This window comes from Lentinus tigrinus, assembly GCF_003813185.1.
Source record: "Lentinus tigrinus ALCF2SS1-7 unplaced genomic scaffold L226scaffold_33, whole genome shotgun sequence".
NCBI classification, from domain to species: Eukaryota; Fungi; Basidiomycota; class Agaricomycetes; order Polyporales; family Polyporaceae; genus Lentinus; species Lentinus tigrinus.
The window spans coordinates 68,898-83,173 of NW_027137942.1; the positions used below are offsets into that span (position 1 = coordinate 68,898).

The window sequence follows — 14,276 nt, forward strand, 5'->3', positions numbered from 1 at the left end:
ATAACCTCGTTTCACGTTGTGGAAGAACTGCATCACAGATGGTTCGTCCACTATGAGTCGAACCACACTTCCTCGATGTTCGATAGGAACGGCCGTAGCGAGCGCACCCGGCCCTGGGCGGCATGGAACGCGATGTACTCCGCACAGGAAGTCAGTCCTTTCAGCACGTCCGTCGCCGCCTTGAACAGAGCGTCGTTGGCAGACTTGCATGCCGACAGCGCCCCGGCACCCCGAAGCGCGACGAACCTTCTCCCTAGCCTTGACTGTCTCCTCCGCCGTAGGAACGCTATGGACAGAAGCCTTGTCAACTGCGTTCAAAGGCCCTTGCGCGGCAACAATCATTCCGGGCGCGACGTTCTGTGCGGCTGTGAGGGTGCGGTCTCGTTGGTACTGTGTCGACGGCCTTGGCGGCATCGAGCACCCCGTCCGCGGTCGCCTTCGCAGTCTTGAGACCTGTGAGCTTGAGCCCCAGTTTCGCCTTGTCTTACCACTTGGTGTGGTCAAGGACATGGTGCATGGAGTTGATCTACGATTGAACTCGATGGATGTTGACTTTGTTCTGCGCGTCTTGGATGGACTTCTCCGCATTGCCTAGACCCGGTATCAGCCAACGCAGATTCGCCCCATACTTACGCCGCTCTACATACGAAAGCCACAGCTCATCTTGTCATCACAGTCCCTTACACGGCTCCCAGCGTTCTTGATATCGTCGGCCGCAGACTTCTCCGCGTTCTCCAACTTCGACTGAGCGCCCTGAGTGAAGGCCGCGGCGCGACCGTTGTTCGCCTTCTGCAGCGCAGTCATAGGCTTCGAGCATAGCGAGTCAGCGCGAGAGAAAGTAACAACTCAAGAAGAAGGCGTACGGTATCGCAGTTGCGCTGGGCTGTCGCAACATTCTTCTGGAGGATCGCCATCTGCTTGTTATACGCATTGACCGTTTGTTCGAGTCGGCTGTCACGTTATCGCGCTTTGCATCCCAAGCCTTCTCAGCATTGGTGGTGTCCACCTAAGCGTCATCCTGGTCATCGACATTCATGCGCAAGCAGCGTACGCAGGAAGTCAATGACGTACAATTTTCCTTCTTCACGGCGGTCTGAGCGTCCTGGAGATCCTTCTGCGCAGTCTCGAAGTCTTCGCTTGCCGCCGCACACGCGTTATTGACCTGGGCATCTACCTGGTCGCAAATCTGAACATACTCCAGGATGTGTTCATGTCTGCGTAGAACTCAAAATCAGCGTTCTCGAGTGTCTTGAAAGACATCGCCCAACCAGCTACAGATTCAGGTCGAAGAGCAAAAACTCTGTGAACATCAAACACCGTCCGTGGGCATGCGTAGCTGAGGAAACGTGAGCGTACGGGCGGCCCGCATGGCCAAACCAAACAACGCCAGCCCTCGAGCTCATTGGCGGGGCTAAAAGTTCTCAAGTGAGAGTCAGAAGTGTTCTGAGGTGTACGGGTATGCCAAAGCTTCACGCAGCAGTCCTTTCATACCCTCATATACTTGCAAGGTCATTCACATGCGACGCAATGTGATAAGAAACGATCCAAACCCAGGAGTACATGGAATACACGTGCGAAGACACGGTCACTACCCGTCAGTGGGCGCCACTGGTATCGTTGTCAGTACACGTTACGAAACGTTGACAGCCAACAACGTACAAAGCGATCTTATACCAGCCAGGCTCTTGACCTGGGACTCCCAACCTCCGCGCCACCGCTTCGATGAGCTCCCGATCCAAAGGCACATTCATTCCCTGCCACGTAGCGTCGTCCCGAAGGACGAAGACGTGATACTTTGGTGGGTCGTCACGGTTGCGGTCCACGACAGGCAGAACACGGTTGCGCAGGCGAGGAAGGTTGGGGAACTCGTGGTAGATGAGGCCGGGCAGCATGCGTGTGCAGGTGAAATCGACGTCATCGAGCAGATTCTCCACTTCTTCCGGGGTCATTGTGGGGAGCTCGAGCTCGTAAGCGAGCTCGCAGAACCAGCGCGTCCAACGCCGGCGACACTCGCTATCGAGGAGGAACCCGAACGCCGTCTTGGGTGCAGGGCGAGGAGGAATACGAATGTTCTTGTATTCATACGGGCGACCGAGCGGTTCAGGGTCTTGAGTGGAGGATTCGGGAGACGTGGCCGAAATAGCGTTCATGGTGAGTATGAGGTCGTTGAAGAAGTGTGGTACGGACCACGGACCAAATCTATAGAGTGCCGGATAATGGCGGGGTTGTGATCGTCGTTCAAACGTGCAAGCCCGAGGTCGCAGCCAGGCTCCTAACCACCCTGCCTTGCGTCTTCGTTCAATAAATCCTTGCAGTGGGGGACCAGGTAAAATCTATTGGGGGGGGGGGGGGGGGGGGAAGAAGTACCCACGTGTATTCAAAGACCGATTGTCCTCCGATTGATGGCACCACCAGACATTTACGCCCCGACTCAAAGTTTAAACTCCTGAACCTTGTTTGTTGAAGAAGACGCAAGTTAGGACTTTCAAAATCGAGTCGGCGTTTCATAGTGACACTGCGGCCATCAATCGGACATTGGCGGTATCTCAAGTACATGTGGCTGAAGGTACTATCCCCACTTCTCCTCGTTGGTTCATACGCCCTCATCCCCCACTGCTAGGATTAATTGAACGAAGACGCAAGGCAGACTGGTTTGGAGTCTGGGTCGCAGCTGGCTTAGTGCCACCATTGTGCCCCATCACGGAGGGTCGGGCCGTATAGCCGGCGTCGAACATGCTACGGCCTCGAGGTGTACACAGTTCGCAGAAGGATGCAGACACCATGATATTAGCTGCGACTTCCAGTGTGATGTATATACAAGGGTAAAACGTGGTCATGATTATAGCTGACCTGATCTCGCAAACTCGATGGTGACGGATCCCGACGCGGCGACGAGTATACTCGCTCTCTGAATATCTTCGTAATGAACGCCGCCGTCTCGCGAAGGTCCAGTTGCGGGTCGTTGTACATCTCCATATGTCCGGCTAGGACATATTCGATGAGAGCAACAACAGGCTTGCTCGCATCGCCCTTCAACCTCATCATGCCCCGAAGAGATCCGCATGGCTAAATCTTCTGTATGCCGACGAAGCCCGTTGCGTGGTCGGTGATGTACTTGCGGATGTGGAGTGCAAGCTCCTCTCCGGACCGGGCGACGTCAAGGACATGTTACAGCCCAATGAGCAAGCAAGTCGCCGCCTTCGCCGTGGCGAGCGCGCCTTGAACGCCATGAAACGCGACAGGACGTCGATTTGTTGATCGCTTCCGTCGTTGCCTTGAACAAAACATTGTTGGCAGACTTGTGTGCGGATAGCGCGGCCCGAGCACCCTGAAGCGCGAACTCGCTCCACCCTTCTTTGTGACCTTGACTGTCTCAACCGCCGCAACAACTCAGCCTTCAGAGGCCCTTGCGCGGTAGCGATCATCCCGGGCGCGGCGTTCTGTGCGACTAGAGGGCGGTCTCGTCGGCTATGGACCGAGCACCATAAGGATGGCTTTTGCAGCCTCGAGCCCCCTTCCGCGGTCGTCTTCGAGGTCTTGAGACCTGCGAGCTTGAACCCTTGCCGTACCACTCAGCGTGGTCAAGGTCATGCTGCGTGGAGTTGATATGCGATTAGATGCTGTTGGCCTCATTCTGTGTGTCCTGGATGGACTGCCCCGCATTGCCTAGACCCGGTATCAGCCAACGCGGGTTCGTCCCATACTCACGCTGCTATACATACCAAAGTGACGGCTCATCTTGTCCTCACCGTCCTTCGCACGGCTCTCAGCGTTCTTGATAGCGTCGGCCGCAGACTTCTCGGCGTTCTCCAACTTCAACTCGGTGCGTCCTTCAAGGCAGAGGGACGATCGTTGTTCGCCCTTCTAGAGCGCAGCCCGAGCGTTCGCCATAGCCTTCAGATATAGGCTAGCGAGTCAGCGCAAGAGAAAGTGACGGGTCAAGAAGAAGGCGTACAGTATCGTAGTTGCGCTGGGCTGTCGCGACATCCTTCTGGAGGATTTTAATTTTGCTTGTTATACGCATCGATCGTATTGTTCGAATCGGTTGTCACTTTGTCGCGCTTCCCATCCCAAGCCTTCTCCGTTATATCGAGGTCCGCTTCAGGGTCCTCCTGGACATCAAAGTTAAGGCGCGAGTGACGATTACAGGAAGTCAGTGACGTACGATTGGCTTCTTCTACGGCGGTCTGAGAGTCCTGGAGATCCTTCTGCGCAGTCTCAAAGTCTTCGCTGGCCGTCGCGCACGCATTATTGACCTGGGCATCGATCTGGTCGTGAAAAGGAACATACTCCAGGATGTGTTCTACATGTCCGCGTAGAACTCAAAATCGGCGTTCTCGAGCGTCTTGAACGACATCGCCCAACCAGCTTCAGATCCAGGTCGCAATGCAGAAGATCTGTGAGCCTCAAACGCTGCGAGTAAGTATGTCAGTAAGCAGGGGTTAATCGACCTATTGAAATCTGGACGGCTCATGGGCGGCCACACTCCCTAAATCTCATCAACTTGCAAAGTGCGATCAAAGACGATCCAAACCCGGGAGTACACGGAACACACGTGAACAACACGGTATAACGAAAACAGAGTCACTATCCGTCAATAGGCCAAAACACAGTAGCGATTCCACGGCGATTCCGCACCGATTCGAGCTACCGATTCCGCAGCGCTTCCAGCGAAAGCTACTGAAGACACACTGACTGGTATCCCATATTTCTGCTAGTTATTATTTTACCGAAGGAGTGATTAGGAGAACTTTACATGCCATACCAAACCGTGCATCCTAGCGACTCAGGTGGCATCATAAAAACCCGCTCAGACTCGTGGGAAGTCCTGGAATCGCCAACTCAAATCGGTGCGGAATCGCCGTGGAATCGCTACTGTGTTTTGGCCTAATGGGCGCCACTGGTATGGTTGTCAGTTGGGGTACGTTGACTGTCATAAACGTACCAATCGATCTTATACCAGCCAGGCTCCTGACCTGCGACTCCCAACCTCCGCGCGACCGCTTCGATGAGCTCTTGATCCAGGGGCGCATTCATTCCCTGCCAAGTAGCATCGTCTCGAAGGACGAAGATATGATGCTTTGGCATCACGTTGCCGTCCACGAGAGGCAGAACACGGTTGCGCAGGCGGGGAAGGTTGGGGAACTCGTGGTAGATGAGGCCGGGCAGCATGCGTGTGCAAGCGAATTTGGCGCTATCGAGCAGGTCCTCGACGTCTTGCGGAGCCACCGTTGGGAGCTTGCCCGGGTAGGCCAGCTCGCAGTACCAGCGCGTCCACCGCCCGAGACACTCGCTATCGAGGACAAACCCGAACGCCAAGTTGGGTGCAGGGCGAGTGGGGATACGAATGATCTTGTAGCTATACGGGAGACCGAGCGATTCCGTACCGGGAGGCTGAGAGTAGGAGGAGGTAGGGACGGAGGCCATGGTACAGCTCGATTCGCGAAGGCGCCCATGTTCGCTTTGGGGAGTGCGTCATCGGATGCGGAGCTCAACAGGTTGCGCGACAAGAGCCTATCCCTATCCTAACAAACCGCTTTACATGTTGCTCTACCCTAGTTGCAAACCCTCCCCCTCCCCCTCCTTCGAAGAAGAAGAAAGCGAAGGCTGCTGAGGCTGCTAAACAAGAATAGCGTGTTGTACTTGCGTTGTGGGCGCTGTACGATACGTGGATGCTGTATACTACGATATCTGATTGTATACTACTATCTTGCACAATTGTACACACTTCAATCTACGGCGCACAACCGTGTTGACGCACATATAGCGAAGACGATTGAGCGGCGCGGCTCGCCGACCCGGAGAGTCGAGTCGAACGTCGTTCCGTCAAGCCGTTCAAGGATGTCGATGCTGCAGAGGCCGACTCCCTCCAGGCGCGGGAGGAGGCGCGTTGTTAACGGGAAGGAGGAAGGGCACGCATCTGAAGTAAGTAGCAAGTGTCTCGCCGGCCAGCCCGTGAAGAGGAAGGTGTCTCCACGCGTGCCGGCATTCGGGTGCCATGCCACAAACTTGGAGTTTCCCGAGTGATAATAAGATGTGGTTTCCTCTTCCAGTTGGACAATCCGTACACTGATTCGTTGTCTGCAACGAGCGTTCAGTCCCCAAGCGGGTACGGGTGGAGGATCTGGCCATAGTAGAGCTCCGACTCTGCGCTCGCCAGGAAGACATAACTAGGCGCAATCTCCGACGGCTGGCCTACTCGCCCAATCTGCGTCTTGCTCCCAAAGCCTTCCATCTGCTCAGGCGGACGCGACGCCGGCTGCAGCGGCGTGTGCAAGGGTCCAGGTGCGACAGCATTCACGCGCTAACATCAACCAGAGTCAGTCGAACTCGCCTCAACAATTACCGACAACAAGCCGCTACTCACAATTCCCTTCTTCACCAGGTCCTTCGCAAGCGATCGCGTGAAGCCCACGATGGCGCCCTGGGTTGCGACATAGTCCGGCATAGACCCGCTCCCGCGGAACGTCGTCACGCTCGTCGTGTTGATGATCGAGCTGCCCTTCGGCATATGCGGGAGCGCAAACTTGGTCACCGCGAACATCTGCAGGATATTGTTCTGGAACGTGCTCTCGACCGCGTCCAGGTCGATCTGCGCAAAGTCGTCCGTCATGCGCCGCTTGCTCGCGTTGTTCACGAGCACGTCGATCTGCCCGAACGCCGCGACGTGCCGGTCGACGACCGCGTGCGCGTGCTTGAAGTCCTCGAGGTCGAACGCGATCGAGAGCCCCTGCTGGCCCTCGTGCTTGATCGCGCGCACCGTGTCGTCTGCGTCCGTTTGTTCCTCGGGCAGGTGCACGATTGATACATCGGCGCCCTCGCGCCCGAAGAGGATTGCGACAGCACGACCGATGCTAGAGCTGCATTTCCAGGTTTGAGTGTGCGGATGCCAACGTAGAGACGATGTAGACGACGTACTCTCCACCGGTGATAAGGGCCTTCTTCCCTTTGAGCTTGCCAGAGCCGACGTATGGCCTCGGTCCTGCGGATGTCTCGAGGTGGGTGTCAAAGGGCTCCGGCTTCATCTCCTTCTGCAGGCCCGGGAGCTCCTGCTTCTGGGCGGGGATGTCTTGCTTCAAAGTTCCAGACATGTTTGCTGTAGCAGTGCACGAAAGGTAAGTTCGTTGGTAGAAGCAGCTGCGGATTTGACCGAGGGGCAGTGGTCGCCGAACAAGGTGTAGTTGTGCGCGAGTAACGAAAGAGGTTATGGCGGACATACTGATCGTAGGCAGAGCTTCGTCTTATACCCTGCCCCTCAAGTGACTCTGACGTCGAGTGGGACGCCATACTGCAGGCTTCAGCTACCCTGCTCGGAGAGGTGAGACTTTAGTGAGTAGTCTAGGCAACAAACACCACCAAGTCTCAGTAGTGTTCCATTCCTCTGACGTCATGGGCTCGTAGCAACGTCCTAGCAGACCGCCTTCATGAACATTGAAGAGCTCGAGGTCTTCGATAGCGTGGAATATAACTTAGTCAAGGCAGTATAACAAAGGCACGTAGCTAGTAGACAGAACACCCCTAGAGCTCATCGCGCTTCTCAGTCTCTGCCTGCGCCTCCTCGATCTTCTCCTCGGCCTTCTCAACAATGGGCTTGAACGCACCGAGGATGTTCGCCTTGATCTTGATCTCGTCAAGCTTGCCCGGGGCGAGGGTGCGCTTCGACAGGATCGACGCAAGGCTGCACAAGACGATCGGTTAGCACTTCAACCCCACATACCTGACTACGAAACGACATACCGAGTCGACTCCTTCTCGAGGTAGTCCTCGCTGCCGTTGACGACCTTCTCCATCACACGGAGGTAGTGCTTCGCGCCAGCACCGAGAGTCGACGCAAGGTCGCCAGCCTCCTTAAGGAGCGCCTGACGAGCAGACGCAGACTCCTCGTAGAACTTCGCCGCGAGGGCGTCGAGCTGCTCGAGGCGGCCGGCCATGTCGTTGAGGAGACCGCCGGCGGTACGGTGAGTGCCGCACTTCTCGTTGAGAAACTCGACAAAGGCCTCCTCGGTACGCGCGCCATCGTAGTCGACGGGTGAGTCTGTCAGCCGGACGGGGAAACACGAGGTGAAAATCTAGTACCAGCGTAGGGGATGAGCATGACAGGCGTACCCTTCTGGCCCTTGGGAAAGAACTTGATCGTGGGGAAGCTGCCGATCTCGTACTTGGTCGCGAGCGGGCGGTTGTTCTGCGCATCCGCGTCGACGTTTGCGATGATGCACTGGATACGCGATGTGAGTCAAACGGAACGTAGCATATAGGGAGGAATACGCACGTTAGGCTCGTTGCTGAAGTCCTTCGCGACATCATCGTAGATAGGCTTGAGACGCTTGCAGTGGCCGCACCATGGTGCCGTAAACGCGACGATGACGTCCTTCTCCGGGTTCTGAGGCAGAATAGGTCAGCGGTGTACGCTCTGGAGAGGGTGCAATGGGGCGCACCAATGCAACATCGTCAAACGTGTGAATGTCAAGGATCTGGTATGCCGGAGGGGGAGGAGGCTTGATGCTCGACTTGACGCCGGATTTTGAAGTGACGCTACGATGGAGTGGGGGTCAGCTCTGCATCAAACGAACTACGGCACGACAGGTAGTGACCGGGCGGGTCAGGTAAGAACTATAAAGTCTCATCTTCAGATGTCAGAGACCTTAAACCTGATGTAAAGCATCATGCCCAACGAGCAAGAGACCAATATCCATAACAGCAAGAGACAGTACGAGTGCTACGCACAGAACAGAAGCAAAAGCGCCGCAGGAAGACAGCAGACACGTAGCAGGAACCAGACGGGAACCAGACGTGGGGCCCAGACCTGACAACTGAACACTCACAAGTTCGCCAACGCCTCCAAGTCACGTCCGCCGTCGTACTTCTCGGGCTCACCACCTTCCGGGCCGAACCACTTCAATGCTAGAGGGAGAGAAAACTCGTACGTGAGTCCCACAGTGGGAAGAGCAACAACACGCACTCGGGAAGCCAGTGACGCCGTACTGCTGGCCCAGCGGCCGTCCGACACCGTCCGCGTCCACCTTCGCGATGATGACCTTGTCCTTCGCGTGTGCGTACGCGTCCGCGAGCTGCTCGTACACCGGAGCGAGGTTCTGACAGCACACCGTATAAGTCCGGGAATGTCGGAAACGGAACGTGCGGGGTAACGCACCTTGCAGTGTCCACACCATGGTGCGAAGCTATACCATGCCTCATTCAGCTTCACAGTGATCATCATCACGGAAACACGCGACGTACAACTCGACCAGCGCAGGCTTGCCCTTGCCAATGATCTCGTCAAAGTTGTCTGGGGTGAGCTCGAGGACGTTGGAAGCCAACGCGCTGCCGACGGACAGGACCGCCGCGAGGAAAGTGCCGAACTTCATGATCGTTGTCGTCGTCGTCGCCGACCTGCAAGAAAGAGGTGGCGGGGATGGTGGAAGTAGAGGAGAAAGAGGGTGCTGAGAGAGGTTTGGCTGGCTCGGGCGAGCCTTTGTCACAGTCCGAGTGAGAAAGTGCGACGTGGAGGCCTTGGAGGTGCTTACGTAAGGGGCGCGCTCGGTGGTACCGCTTCTGAAACAAGTAATACCGGCCTGTGTTTCGTACGACCACTGCACAGCGACGCAGTCCGGGACCTCCACACAGCGAAGCGGTGGCACTGTGGGCGTTGGTCGCACGGATTGAAGGCAGTGCAATCGAGGTATGTGAGCCTACTTTCATGGTCCAAGTCGTATTAAGCACCGAAGGTTATGGACCGCAGCGACAGGCTCCCGAGACCCAGAGTCGACGCAATGGACCAGTAAGTACCTAGTAGTTAACCAGCTTCCTCATTCAACGAAACGAACCGGCGTATATTGCATTGTGAGAGCGTTCCGAAGACGAGCGCTGTTTGGTATCAGTGGCTTGGATCGCAGCGGTTGTAGTAAGTGGCATACTCGCGCTGACTCCTCCCCAGTGCGGCCTCACAATCGGCGCCGTGGACGAACCAGTACTGACTAGATTGTACAAACCTGGGATTTGTCATTCAACCCGACTCGATGGACCGTAGTCGCGATAACATGGGACCCTATCCAGTGCTGAACAACGTCCACGGATTGGAATGTGAGCGAGGTCACTTTCTGCGCCTGAGGCTAAGCTGCACCATAGCTTGTACCTGCAATCTGTTCAGTCGGGGATGATTACAGATCTGGTGTTCACCTTTCCAATGGCAAAATCATGTGCACTCGACTTACCTCGTCTATGTAGCAAGCGAACGAGCGGCCCAGCCACTTCCCGGGGTTGACCAGCGTACTCTAGGTTCCGACGTGGCTCCAAGACTTCAGAGGAGGATATTTGTGATGACGTCTCTGGCCCGAAAGACTAGCAGCTGACGTCTTCGAGACTATCTCGGTGATGCGACCTGTGGCCTACCGGGCAGTTGTTCTCTTCCTCAAGCAGCGAGCCGAAGACTGGACGGAGGAAGCGAATCGCCGCGTACAGCCTGCTGACGCCGCATGCACGGACCTGAAGCAGCGCAGAGGTTCCACAGGCGGCGTCGAGTATACCCGAGCTAGAACACCCTCATTCCCGTGAGTTCCAGGTTCTAGGAGTTCGGAGGTTTATACGATCCCTTGTGGCCACGTTCTCCGTCCGGGCGAAACTGGACTCTGGTATGTCTCCGCCGACTCAGTGTAGGAGAGGCTCCCTATTCCTGAAAGCAAGTATGCAGATGATCGATCAGAGGAGGGGATGGTCCCTCGCGTCACCGGTCCTGAGGCAGCGAGGACGTTGCACAGACTTGCACAGACTCGGTGTCGAGTAGGCCCGAGCTAGAAAACCCCTCATCTCCGTAAGTTGCTCAGCCTGACTATCCCGGCGACACCTGAACTAGAAGGCATCCTCAAATCATCGCACAATATCAGAAGCACATACATACGATCTGAAACGCGACCTTTCATGAGCCGCGGCGCATGCGCAGGTAGCGCGCACAACGTGAATGGCAAAACACGCATGGCGCACGAGTCTGCGAAGGACCACGAAGATGCGTCAGACATATGCTAGGCACCAACCTTCACACAGGTGCAGTGTGAAGGGTGAATATACGATAGGAGGCGTGCTCACCGGAGTCTGGAGGAACGGGCTGGAATGGGGCAATTGCTGCGTGCGGGTGCACGCCCTTCCCGAAGGCTGATTCATGCACGAATCGGGCGCACAATGACGGTGATGCATACTCTGTGGGGACGTGGCCGTGAAAGGATAGAACACTCACCCTAGATCTGCGTAGAACCTTCCGTCACGGCGCCCTGCATCAATGCATCCATATGTATCGTCTGTGCGAAGCGGAGAACTGGGTTGGGACGAAGAACGGCGCCTCGTACCACCGCCAGGTGCGCCAGAAGCACGGCCATGGCGTCCTGCGAGGTTCCATGAGAGCGAAATGACAGTAGAAGTAGTCATTCTAGGCACTCACCGTTTTGTTCTGCCCCGTAAGTTCGTTGCTGAGGACGCTTCTGAGGATGCCAACTGCCACCGCGAAACAAGGTTCCCTCCCGCGCAGCAAGGTTAGGCCCCGAGTCTGACAAATTATCGAGCGGCGAGACTCACCCTGAACCTTGCCTGAACGCATCCGAGTCTACTTACGAGAAGCATGACTCTGCCTGGGACGCGTTCTGAATTAATAACCTCATAATGATGGCAGGGATGGACGTCGCGCACTAAATTCCCCCGATGGCCACACCCGTGCCTCCGCCTTTGGTTCTACCAAACGGGAAGTGCGAGCGCACGCACAGCGACATTGTTCGCCGTGAGTGTGAGCTCGGTTCCGAAAGGTTCGCCAAACTTGGAGGCCGAGGGAAAGTTCAGAGTGCTGCGCCAGGGTCGAAGTTAAAACCATCTACACCATTTGATGTAGGAGCAAGATCGGATGGAACCCACTGCGATGATCCTCCAAAATATACCCGCCTGTTGGCTACGCATGTACGCGGCTGCCCGTTTTTCCGATGTGCATATTACCAGCCGCGAGCCAGCATAGAGACCGTCTTGCAAACCTAGAAGGAGCTGCCAAATCCGGTAACTTACCTGCCAATCTTGGGGGAAGCAGTCGAGTCAGGGTCGCCCGGAATGGTCAACAAGTATTTACTATCAGGAAGGACCTCGGCGACATTGACCCCAAGAGCAGCGCACACGAGGCAGATAACACGGCCCAGATCATCGCAAGCAGATTTCTTCCGTTGCATCGCCAGCAATGACTCGCGGCCGTGCTGTGACCCGCTGAGGCCAACCCGGGATCTGGGTGCGTCGACGCGAACACGTTTGCAATAGCAGAGTCGATGTCAACACCAACACATGCACAGGTTGGAGAATCGTCTTCGCGACCGATCGTCCTAACCTCTACCGTCCAATGGCACGATCCCGCCAAACCATACACCGGCCCCTCACGGCGTACATATTGCGTCCGATTGGAGTGCCGATAGGCAGCGAAGCGTTCCTGTGCACACAGCCTATCTGCCATGGCAACGCGCAAGACAAAAAGTAAGCCACTCACCTCACCTCAGAGTCTATGCCAGCCAGGGCCCAGTAAGCCAGCCAGCCAGTCCGGCGTAGAGGGGAACTCGCGCTCTCGGGATTGCCGTGCCGGACTCTGGTTCAGCCACTACGCCAAATCGAGCGAAGACAATAAGACTTGGAATCCGAGGTCAGATCTCGTGCGCCGCCTGGGGGGAGTGGTGTGCGACTCCAGGAGTTCCGCGAAGAAGCTCGGCGCACGGCTGGTCGAGACTTTCCTACTGCAGCCATATGACCAGGCGGCCTCGAATGCCACGGGCGGCCCAAGCCCATGGGTGACGTCCCGAGCCGCCATTCATCCCAGATTGAGGGACGATGTCAACGAAGGTACGGTGGTCTTATGTTTTTGCCAGGCAGACGGGCTCTCTCATGAACAGCCGGTCCCGTGCACATCGCGCACAGACATGAGCGTGGGCCCACGGGAGTTTCGTATGTCGGCACCGTCGCCGTCAGGGCGACTCCCAATTTTCTCGGTCCCAATATCTGTGTGCAGCTGAGAAAAGCGTCATCTCGCTTGGAGATTAAGGACGTACCCCTGCTCGATATGGACCCGGCACTCACGTCTGTGCGACCGAGCGCACAGAGCATGCGACGCGCAGTGTATTTCGCGGGACGGGCGTCGAGAACTCCCCAGGAAGAGGAGCCAGAACCCCGCAGAGACGTTCCTGGGGCTCCCAATCACGCGCTACGGCGCGGGATCGCGGAAGCAATTCGTGGTGAGGTGCAACCCTCGACCTGAGTTCGTTCTGATGTAAGGAGCTCCGTCTCCGGTTTTTTTCTGGGACTTGCATAAATCCGAACCTTATGTCTGTAGAGCAGCGAAACGCCCCGTTATGGCCGCCGCGGAGATGACAAGTTTCTCTTCCGATTTCTTGCACTAGAAACTCAGACAGCTGGACGTCTGAACGCGGCTAAGTGTTGGACCGGCGACTCATTGAATCGGCATCAGAAAAGCAAGCTGGCATGCGCAGAGGCGAGTACTTCAGTGACATAGAAACATTGGACGTCCGACGACGGAGTCAACAGACGCACCTTCGCACACGCCCATCACTGGCTTCGGCGCCACCGCATCGTCTTCTGCAGCCTACGGGAGCCCAGGCATATGCACTTGGCCGGGGCAGGACAAGACGAGGGTGCTGGCGCAGTGATTCTGCCCGGGCAAGCATTCGGATCGTCATCGATCCCAGGTGACAGCGATTGGCCAGAGGGGGCCTAGAAACAAGACGCTGATCAAGATCATGTCTGTTCTGCCCACAAGATCGTGGAAGCCGTACCTGCCTTCCGCCAGCATGTGCTCGTGGGCGGGTGCGCGGTTCGCGAGAATGGAAGGGGGACCGGTATCGGGATGGAGGTCGATATCCACGCTGCGAAAGCCGAGACTCGCGGCGTCACCGTCTCTTCTCCCCTCCCTCAGCGCTCAGCCCTGTGCGTCCGCCGCCGCCATGCACGGGCCTTGGCCCTTGTCCCACTGCCAGTCTGTCAGCCTGTCAGCCTGTCAGTATGTTCGATGTCCCATGTCCCATCCCCCCTTTCGCGTGGGCTCAACGCATCAAGCCCAGGGAGCGCTCAGCGGAAATGCCGACGCCACTGTCACTTCAAGTTGCGCCTCCCTTGTTCCTGCTTGATACGATGATTCAGATTTATGAACCCTGGCCCAACCCAGAAAACGCCAAGAGCCCCCAAAAGCTTCCGCGCACGCCGCCCTCTGTGAGAACAAGCCCAGCGAAATGGGCGCCAACATCGCCGACGTCCAT

The 14,276-nt window shown here is 56.6% G+C and overlaps 6 protein-coding genes across 6 annotated transcripts; all 6 read right to left on the reverse strand.

Annotated features, from left to right (window-relative positions):
* Positions 1–526: 526 nt before the first annotated feature.
* Positions 527–914, reverse strand: L226DRAFT_574344 (uncharacterized protein; the record flags this gene model as incomplete). The annotated part of the gene is made up of 3 exons (XM_067685019.1): positions 527–591; positions 648–807; positions 864–914. The coding sequence occupies 3 exons, from the start codon at positions 912–914 to the stop codon at positions 527–529; spliced, it is 276 nt and encodes a 91-aa protein (XP_067531460.1).
* Positions 915–1,489: 575 nt separating this feature from the next.
* On the reverse strand, positions 1,490–2,223 carry L226DRAFT_615836 (uncharacterized protein). Its single transcript, XM_067686831.1, has 2 exons — positions 1,660–2,223; positions 1,490–1,608 (listed from the first exon to the last, which is right to left on the reverse strand). The coding sequence occupies exons 1-2, from the start codon at positions 2,148–2,150 to the stop codon at positions 1,596–1,598; spliced, it is 504 nt and encodes a 167-aa protein (XP_067531461.1). The 5' UTR covers positions 2,151–2,223; the 3' UTR covers positions 1,490–1,595.
* A 2,520-nt stretch (positions 2,224–4,743) lies between these two features.
* L226DRAFT_615837 (uncharacterized protein) lies at positions 4,744–5,577 on the reverse strand. The gene is made up of 2 exons (XM_067686832.1): positions 4,946–5,577; positions 4,744–4,900 (listed from the first exon to the last, which is right to left on the reverse strand). The coding sequence occupies exons 1-2, from the start codon at positions 5,425–5,427 to the stop codon at positions 4,888–4,890; spliced, it is 495 nt and encodes a 164-aa protein (XP_067531462.1). The 5' UTR covers positions 5,428–5,577; the 3' UTR covers positions 4,744–4,887.
* Positions 5,578–6,094: 517 nt separating this feature from the next.
* Positions 6,095–7,091, reverse strand: L226DRAFT_469381 (general stress protein 39; the record flags this gene model as incomplete). The annotated part of the gene is made up of 3 exons (XM_067676214.1): positions 6,095–6,304; positions 6,368–6,860; positions 6,919–7,091. 3 exons carry the CDS (start codon positions 7,089–7,091, stop codon positions 6,095–6,097), a joined length of 876 nt encoding a protein of 291 aa, XP_067531463.1.
* A 427-nt stretch (positions 7,092–7,518) lies between these two features.
* Positions 7,519–9,365, reverse strand: L226DRAFT_547551 (protein disulfide isomerase; the record flags this gene model as incomplete). The annotated part of the gene is made up of 9 exons (XM_067682506.1): positions 7,519–7,678; positions 7,738–8,035; positions 8,107–8,215; positions 8,270–8,380; positions 8,436–8,532; positions 8,823–8,901; positions 8,960–9,092; positions 9,152–9,179; positions 9,238–9,365. 9 exons carry the CDS (start codon positions 9,363–9,365, stop codon positions 7,519–7,521), a joined length of 1,143 nt encoding a protein of 380 aa, XP_067531464.1.
* A 1,258-nt stretch (positions 9,366–10,623) lies between these two features.
* L226DRAFT_216635 (uncharacterized protein) lies at positions 10,624–12,401 on the reverse strand. The gene is made up of 8 exons (XM_067672961.1): positions 11,893–12,401; positions 11,674–11,824; positions 11,563–11,615; positions 11,429–11,504; positions 11,228–11,372; positions 11,080–11,145; positions 10,895–10,981; positions 10,624–10,825 (listed from the first exon to the last, which is right to left on the reverse strand). The coding sequence occupies exons 1-8, from the start codon at positions 11,932–11,934 to the stop codon at positions 10,696–10,698; spliced, it is 750 nt and encodes a 249-aa protein (XP_067531465.1). The 5' UTR covers positions 11,935–12,401; the 3' UTR covers positions 10,624–10,695.
* Positions 12,402–14,276: the final 1,875 nt, after the last annotated feature.

Bases quoted from the DNA above. Each gene is read 5' to 3' on its own strand.
- L226DRAFT_615836 (XM_067686831.1), bottom strand. From the start codon at position 2,150: ATGAACGCTATTTCGGCCACGTCTCCCGAATCCTCCACTCAAGACCCT.
- L226DRAFT_615837 (XM_067686832.1), bottom strand. From the start codon at position 5,427: ATGGCCTCCGTCCCTACCTCCTCCTACTCTCAGCCTCCCGGTACGGAA.
- L226DRAFT_216635 (XM_067672961.1), bottom strand. From the start codon at position 11,934: ATGCGTAGCCAACAGGCGGGTATATTTTGGAGGATCATCGCA. The intron at 11,146-11,227 runs GTGAGTGTTCTA...TGCATGAATCAG, and splicing joins AGGTTCTACGCAGATCTAGG to CCTTCGGGAAGGGCGTGCAC. The intron at 10,826-10,894 runs GTATGTATGTGC...TCGCCGGGATAG, and splicing joins GAAAGGTCGCGTTTCAGATC to TCAGGCTGAGCAACTTACGG.